The 8,771-nt window shown below is 33.2% G+C and overlaps 1 protein-coding gene across 2 annotated transcripts; it reads right to left on the bottom strand.

Moving 5' to 3' along the window:
• Positions 1-832: 832 nt before the first annotated feature.
• On the bottom strand, positions 833-5,231 carry LOC107005103. 2 transcript variants are annotated; one of them, XM_015203599.2, is made up of 8 exons: positions 4,946-5,231; positions 4,799-4,867; positions 3,653-3,772; positions 3,494-3,568; positions 2,642-2,776; positions 2,417-2,558; positions 2,214-2,325; positions 1,286-1,415 (listed from the first exon to the last, which is right to left on the bottom strand). In XM_015203599.2, the coding sequence occupies exons 1-7, from the start codon at positions 5,132-5,134 to the stop codon at positions 2,225-2,227; spliced, it is 831 nt and encodes a 276-aa protein (XP_015059085.1). In that variant the 5' UTR covers positions 5,135-5,231; the 3' UTR covers positions 1,286-1,415; positions 2,214-2,224. The 2 variants fall into 2 exon arrangements, with proteins under 2 accessions (XP_015059084.1, XP_015059085.1); XM_015203598.2 differs by lacking the exon at positions 2,214-2,325 and having other exon boundaries at positions 833-1,415; positions 4,946-5,226.
• Positions 5,232-8,771: the final 3,540 nt, after the last annotated feature.

Here is an 8,771-nt window from a genome sequence, read left to right as displayed (position 1 = left end):
AAGAATAATAAAACTGAAAAATGAACTTACTCATTAAATTTGTATGTTTCCTCTACTGCTTTTCCTAATTGAGAGAGTTGTACATATTTTTGGTTTATAAGTTCATTTATATAAGTTGATCATTGAGCATAATTTAATTGATTAGATAAGATCGTTCATCATCAATAAAGTTAGGTAACTAAAGTAAATCAAAAGTTTTAGTGTGGGAGACATAAAGCCTTAAACTATGATAACATGTTCTTTCCAACTTCTAAATAATAGCTTTGTATAGCTATTATTTACCATTTAATATGTGTCTTAGAAATCATATATCTCTTCTAATATTTAGTATATACAAATAATTGAGAAAAAAATGAGTATTAGTGCATATTGTATATTTAAGACGTTCATAATTAAAGTATTGAACCACGATTATCAATACTTTTCACATTTCCTTTTAGGCTTATAAAATGAGGTTGCAAGGATATTAATGCATATCCTACATTTAAGATGTCCAAAATTGAAGTATTGAACCACGATTATCAATACTTTCATATTCCCTTTCAGTCTTATAAAATGAGGTTGAGAAAGTGAAGTTCTTTCATATTAAATAGTATGCTGACATTAAGCAATATAAATTTAATAATAGTATGATATGTTAATTAATTAAATATTTCATAACATTAAAATTTATTGTAAGGATAAAATGGTAGTTCAACTTTATACTTTGGAGCTTCCAACTTTTAGTAATATATGATATGATATATGATAAAAATAAGTATGATAATTAACTTTAAAATAGTCAAACCCAAACAATTGGGGTAGAGGCTTGGTTGATGCTGACTCAAAGTTATTTGTCCAGAATAAGATATTTTTGCTATTCTGTGATTGTATAAAACAAAGCTATAAATGTTGCAATTGGATGAATAAATTAATACAATGTTCCCTTGTGAATATTACATACTATGCTTTCCTTGAATGCCAATGACCTGCTGATATACAGTTGACTAATGATAAACAACTTTTAACTTGAAGATGCACAAACTGAGCTGTAACCTCTCCTGCCAAACATTCTTTTCTTCAGTTTTCAGCATCCTTTGCCAACAAATATATACAAGATCTTTTGCCAAACAAATAAACATATCACCATGTCATGATTTCTATACACCATCTCTTCATTCAACCAAATTTAATGCGCTAACAACATGAACCTAGTTCAGCATTTCATTCAAATTTCATGTTCCAGAGATAGAAACCTGTTCAGGAATTCGTTCATAACCGGGAATCCAAAGATTGGATTGCAAGCTTGGCTGCTACCAAGGAAATATTATCTTGCACATATCCTATGGAATCTTCAAGTCTGTCTAGGGTGTCCTTGATGTCCATTGCCCTCAATTTCTTCTTTTGCAGCTTCAGTAGTTCTGACTCAGAGGATCCTAAGGAAAGGGAAAGATCATTGTAACATTGAAAAATAAGAAACAGACATTAGATCATCAATTTGCTTACTCGAACTACTCCGAAAGGTTTCCACCATCACTATTCATAACTACATAAGCATGCTACATCTTTCCATTTAGTTAAATACCTATTATTGCAGATCCAATGAGTGCAACTTGCAATAGTTGGGACATAAGGGTTACCCCTTTGGGTTGAGAAAATCTGATGATGAGCAAGATGTAACACAAAGGATCTGGCTTCTCTTTCGTTCAACATAGAAATAAGAATGGAGAAGTTATGTTTCTTGCTACTAAATATAGTTCCTTCGGTTGTCCCTGCTCCTTATGCTATATGGAAGTTGGGATATTTCTTAAGCTATTTCCGCGTTGTTTAGGCAAAGATCTAACTATAGGTTTTGATAAACTGAAGCACAAAAGAAAAAAAAGAGTGACAAATGAGAGCATTGATGTTCATCTGTAAACTATGAAACTATTATATTACTGTTAGTATATGCTGTAACCTGGAATAAACTTATTTGTTCCAGAACATTTAGATAGGGATAAAACTATGCCTCAAACCAGGGGCTCTCTATCCTGGATAAAAGGAGAAACAAGGTAGATCAGAAGAGGCAATACAGTAGCTTAGATCTTGCTTTGCCAGCTTAATTTGGTTAAAGGTATATAATAATCCAGTCCAACGGGACATTTCAATTCAGTGCAAGTTGTTTCAGCAGTTGGTACAACCTTGAGTTTTGGATGAACAGTAACTAGATGCTCACATGTTTATAACTAACAAACCTTAACAGAGTTCAGAATGCAGCAACTACATTGATGAAGCTAAACAAGAAGATGACAATAATCATGTTCCGAAGTATCGATATATAGTTATCTATATATAGCCAAGCTGGACCTGAAATAGAAACATGCTACCAATCCGTTCAGAAGCTATCAAATGAGGCTTCTACATAATGCATAGATATACTTGGAGACTGAATATTTACCAGAAACAGGTTGAAGTGCTGCAAAGGATACAAGCTCAGCCAGAGGTGGAATGAAGCCGTTGTCACAATCCAGAGCAGGTGTATTCTCAGACCATCTCAAAGAGTTCGCAGTTAAAGTTTGCAACAAAGCGTCCTGAGGAGCCTGAAGAAAAATATATGCTAATTAAGTGCAATGCTTTCTGAACACGAATAGACTGAACACAGAAAGAAGGGGGAAAGGAGAACCTTCAGCTTTATTTCCAAGCTATTCAAACTATGGAGAGCTTCTTTTATCTTCAAAACTTTGGAACTTAGTTCTGTATCACTGTATGGAGTGTTGTCCAGCAATGGCATGACTGCACCTGTCAAGTACGGCTCTGCCTACAAATTATGTCAAAGTGAAGACCTGCTTGGATATTCTGACTGTGAGCATAAGAGTTTCTATAGTGCTTCAGCCAATATTCATGGCATATTATTGCTGACAGAAACAGGAAGTAAGATTCTATACTACTTATAAGCCCCTATACCATTAAAATAATGTACTCGGTTGGCATAGCTACCTAGTATTTATAAAAGCTCAAAGACAAATCCCCGTCTTTTCCCATCAGTAAGCTGAAGATTGATAAGGTAAATTGGTCGTTACCTCACTCCATTCCCTACTTTTTGACATCTATTATTACCTTTTTATAATCAAACTTCGCTTGAAAGACTTCACAGACAACTTTTAGTATTTACACTTAAATTGACAAATAGAAAATGTTTTGGGAAGAAAGGGAGCACACATGTAGAGTCCCATGACTATGGTTTCTTAAAATGTTACCACTTAGAAGAAACGTACTTTGGACATAACTGGTAAAGACTAAAGATACTTTTATCTGTAGAAAGTCACTCTCCAATTCCATTCAGAGGTATTCAAAGTGTTGAATTGTTACAGTACAGTATTAAATATAATAGGCAATACAGAAAATAGTCATTGAGTAGAAACTCGTTTTTCCAACTCCTATGAAGCGGTTAAATTGATTCTATCTACCACCAGGTTGTCTATATAGAAAAATGTGTCAGCAGCCATATTGGAGAGTTACGATGTCGGGTTCTTACCTGTTGAAATTTCAGAATTTTGACACGGCCTATACCCCTAATAGATACCAATGCACCAATCTCCAATTGCTCAACCTGCCCAACATAGTGAAGATCTCATTTACGGTGAGTTCTATATGATAGTAATTTTTTTTATATCAGCAAAGCAAGTAAACTCACTTTTTCAATTGCAACCAAGCAACCGTATCTGGCAGCAAAAGATGCTTCTCCAGATGTATCATTGATGGCTATAGGATCTAGAACGAAGTGCACAAAGAACTTCTTCTTCTTAAAAAGAGACTACAGCAAGAAAAAAGGATGGGTAAGCTAGAATACTTTTATAGTCACTACCCATTAAAATGATGATGTTAGTGATAATATTCAATTGATTGCTTTTCTTCCCAAATTTCGAACATCTATTTCACATTTTATACCAATATCTCTCTCTGTGCAAAGATAGTTGCTAAGTATAAATAGGAATGACAAATGAGGCGGGGCGGGGAAAATCAGCATAAAATCACAAAAACTTTGCCCCATCCTCCGTAGCATAATTCTTGTTTTGCCCCACCCCGTGCCGCTTTGCCCTGCATAAATTACTAAATGTTTTTTAGTTAAAAGAAATGTACCAGTTATAAATCTTTACTACTAACTTTTGTGGGTGTTTCATACACTGGCCTCACAGCAGCAACAATTTATGAAGTTTAAGTTCATTAAGAACTTAATCTTTACTCTATCCACTAGCGTCATACATCAGCAACTTTGTTTCTCCCATTTAAGGGAGAAGCATCCCCTCGATGAGAACTATAATTCAAGACTTCTGATTAATATAGAGAAATGAGGAATCTCATTTATCCCACCACATCTTGATGACATGTCATATGATTGATACTGCTAAAACAAGTTATACAGAACTAGCAGCTTTGTTTTGTTATAAATTGGACACTAAGTCAATGTCAATTGACACTACAACATCACTTGCCATTTCAAATGGCAACTCGCTGTGGACATTACAGCATCACTTGCCATTGCAAAATGTTTAGCCTTTAGTTTAAGTTTCAAAGGAATAATCCCCAACCCAAGTACCTCCCAATTTCCATCCCTAAATAGAAAGCTCAAATGTGTATGTAGGCATAAGAAATGAGTTAATGGTGTATAGACACAAAGATTTGAGGGTTAATTTGGAAACTAGAAAGGCACTATATATGCTTGGGTTGTTGATGATGAGATGAAAAAGTTATATTTTTCTAAAAAAATAAAATATATTTCTCAAATATTATGGCCAAACAATATTTATGGTGAAACCCTAACTTAATATATATGTTATACCTCCTCTAAGAGTGCCAAGTATCTTGCTTCATACAAATGCAGTGTCTTCGTCTCTGAAGGAACTAATACCTGCATAACAAATTACAGTCACTTGACCAACAAAATGCAAAATCTGACAATGGAAAGAATGAAGTAAAAAAGGTTCACCTGGTCAATAGGGAAAGGGAGAAGCGGAAGCTCTGAGGAAGAAGCACAACTCACAAAACGCCGACGTTTCTTATGAGAATGAGAGAAGCTAAATAAAATGGGGGTGGAGGTGAAGGTGAAGGGAAGCAATTGTGTTTTACTTGTGCAGAGTGTTGACGGTTGACAAAAGGATAAGCTCACATTCATCATCACTCCACTCTATTCAAAATGAAGCATCAACAACCGCTATACCTTTTAGCTTGTCTCTTGATTTGATTTTTATGTTGTAAATTTTTCAAAGGCATACAAATACGCTTATGGTTCTATATGTATTATATCATATAAGAATAATATGTATATTTGTTCAATTTTATACATATTTAAATGTATATTAGTGCATATTCAAAATTTGAATGTATAGATGTAGAATGAGGTCAAGTTAAATAGCATATATATGTACTATGTCAATATTTAATATAATATAAAAATTTAACAAGTTGTGAAAATTATTAAATGAGAAAAGACGTAAAGTTGTCATTGAAGTTGTATCGAATTTTTAAAAATACACCTTAACTCGAAATTATCTAAATTCACAATAAACATACCCTTTTGACTAATTTTAACACCACTCGTGTTGTCACGAAAGTTGAGCGCGTGAAGCACTGTTCATACAGCTTCAGACCAACGTAAAATTGCCATGTGGCACTCCCAATTTAACTTATTTTGAAAAAAATATAAAAACTCATGTATTGATTTTTTTTAAAGCTTTATTATGAATAGTTTTTATTTTTCAATTTTTTTTCTCATCTTTCTTACCATGATTAGTTTACCCATATTTCTTGGACATCTATGTCTTCCTCCATTTTTTTTAAAAAAACAAATGTTATTGTGTTCATTCTTATTCTTCTTTTTTTTAAAAAAAAAAACAAATTAGTTTAGTGATTTTATTCCTCCTACAAATGAAGTTTTATATTTAGGAATAGCGAAATTATGAAAAACCCGATTTGGGAGTAAGAAGTTGAAGAAGGAAGTTATTTAAATGTCATATTTTGAGTATTTAGATTTTGATTATTTATCAATATTTATTTTCATAAATAAATTAATTGGTGGTAGTTTGACAAATAATTAATAATGTTATCAAAAATTTTATTTCGCCACAGCGGGTTTAGCGGTTGTTCTACACAACAAAAGGAATAGCAAAAGTTAAGAACAGAGAATGAGGGTGAAGAAGAAAGAGAAACAGGAAAAAAAGAAAAAAAAGGAAAAAGAAAATTAAAAGAAAAGCAAAGAAATCAAATAAAAATAATGTAAAAAAATTTTTAACACGTGTCAAGTGACTATTCGTGCGTGACTTACAAACATTTTTGTATAAGTGATATTAGGTGAAAAATGGGGTATACATACTATTGTGAAGTTGTTTAATGGGGTAATAGGACACCTACAAAGTTAAGGTGTCTTTTTGAAAATTCGAGAGAACTTCAATGGTGATTTTATGTCTTTTCTCTTATTAAATAAGCAAATCACACTTCATTGACAAATTATTAGAATATCAAATGTCCATATGAGCTGACTTACTCTATCTGGACTAACTCATGCAGGATTTGAAATTTGATGGATCATGACGAGTTAATCCATTTTTTGAGCCAGAAAATGGCCAACCCATTCCACAAGTACGTGTGCTACGGCCTACGGGTTGTGCCACCAACACACATTTTTCAAAAGTATATTTTTTGATAAATTTTTAAATCGTATTATAATTTTAAAATATTATTATAAATATCAACATCATAATATTACATGATGTTAGTGTTACTACTTGTTAATCAAATTCACAAATAAAAGTATCTTTATAATACTTATTAAATTTTATTTCAAATAAAATATAAATAGCATATTGAAAATACATATTTTGTATTATAATAATTTTGAATACTTTATAAAAATTCACTAGTCAACAATAGTAGAAACTAGTTAATTTAAACATAATTCTTTCACATGACATGAACAATTTCTTCATGCCAAATATGAGTTTTTCTTTTTATGAAATTTAAAATTATGGGCTTTTTATTAAAAAAAATATAAATTGATGAGTCAAGCTTACATTTAAAAATAAAATAAAATCAATGGTTTGAAATTTAAAATTAATTTTCTTTTTAGAAAATTTGGAATTTGAAATCATGATCTCAAAACGTTGAATTGAAAGCATAACTACTTTGTACACATATTTGTTCACACTATAAGTTCATCATCTATACGACAACTAAAGATAATTTATAATATGTAAAATTAATTATCAGCCATCGATTTATATATACTAGTTTCTCCACATGTGCATGTTGGTGCTTATTATGACCAACGACATAAACGTACGGTTTGAGTGTCTACGATCGTCGGTAATATAGTAACCCAACCAAGGGTCGGGGTTGTGTTCCAAGAGAGCGATTTCGAGAATATATAGTTAATTAGAACTCCATTCTAATTAGTCGTAGCTAAAGAGATTTAGGAATAAAAACATTATAAATTAAAGGGGGTGACACGAAAGTGTCAAATATCGATTGGGGGGGTTTGTCACAAGTATAAAAAATGCAAAAAGAAAATCAAGTACGGGGAGAAGTTCTTGGGGTGTGACGGAAATAAAAGTTAATATAAATCGTTGAGTACATACTTTCGTGAGGAAATTTGCAAGATAATAGTGACAAGGCTAAGCTTTCGATGAAAATAAAATCTCTCTCGAGTAACTTACCCCATTTCAAATGGGTCCCTCTCGGACACCCATTTGTCGCATGAAGGTGAGCCTACGTTTTACCTCACTCACTCTTTCGAACTGGGTATTAGGATATGGGACTAGGGCTCACCCTCTAGGGTTGAACCTCATGTTGACTGACCCACTTCTTAGGTCATCAGTTTAGCGATTTTGGTTTCGCGACCTCTCTCTCAGCAAGTCAAAAATACATGGGTGGTTTTGCATTTGCAACTACAAGCCCATTAAGTTAAATCACAATCACTAGGTGAAATCACCATTAAAACGCATCTAACCTATCAGCAAGCAAGACCCAACAATAATATCAACACATATTTGTTAAATCACACTCCACGAATGGGGTTTTAGCCACACATCAATAAATAACAAATTACACCTAAAATGATATTAATATTGAATTGGTATAAGAAACTAAACCTTGATTTAAGTAAAGGAAGAAGAATGGAGAAGACTCACTTCCAACTTGGGAAGATAATCTCTTTCTTTCTTCAAATCTTCCAAAAAATACATCTCCAAAAATGAGAGAAAATACAAGAAAAATAGCATTTTAAGGTGAAAACTACAACAATGTTCAAACTCTTAAAAAAAATAACTAAGGCTAGTATTTATAGTTTTCAGAATTAGTGTTGCGGCGGATCATTTGTCGAGGTTAGTCGAGGTCGCTGAATGACTCGGTGATTCGTGCATCTTCTATTTCATCATCATTTTGTACTTGTTTTTATCTTCATGTCTGATATACCGTGGTTTCACGGTATAATTAATACTTTTTCCTTAATTTTAGTGTGTCCGAAAGCCTTTTTGTGCTAATTTTGATATAAGTTTCTCTTTGTTTTGCAGGAAATCTGTCCAAAGCTGAATGCGGAGATTTTGAGCGAAAAAATGCAGAAGAGACCACCTACGGAGCTTATGACGGTCCGTCGTGCCTGTGACGGTCCGTAGGTGGAAGCGTAGTGCAGCTGCTGAAGGAAGATGGGGAAGTCTGACCAAGTGTGGGATTACGAAGCTTGTGACGGTCCGTCATGGCTATGACGGTCCGTCCTGCAGGTTCGTCGTGAAGTTCAGAGAAGTGATCCCAGTACCCAGATT

Source organism: Solanum pennellii, chromosome 11 (genome assembly GCF_001406875.1).
Source record: "Solanum pennellii chromosome 11, SPENNV200".
Lineage (NCBI taxonomy): Eukaryota > Viridiplantae > Streptophyta > Magnoliopsida > Solanales > Solanaceae > Solanum > Solanum pennellii.
Note: the sequence above shows the minus strand (reverse complement) of the source record. Positions and strands in the feature narration are given on the sequence as shown.

Excerpts from the sequence above, each read along its gene's own strand:
- LOC107005103 (XM_015203598.2), bottom strand. The coding sequence starts at position 5,134 with ATGATGAATGTGAGCTTATCCTTTTGTCAACCGTCAACACTCTGCACA. Across the intron at positions 3,569-3,652 it reads GCTTGGTTGCAATTGAAAAA|GTTGAGCAATTGGAGATTGG; the intron begins GTGAGTTTACTT and ends TATGTTGGGCAG. Across the intron at positions 2,777-3,493 it reads AAATTCTGAAATTTCAACAG|GCAGAGCCGTACTTGACAGG; the intron begins GTAAGAACCCGA and ends CATAATTTGTAG.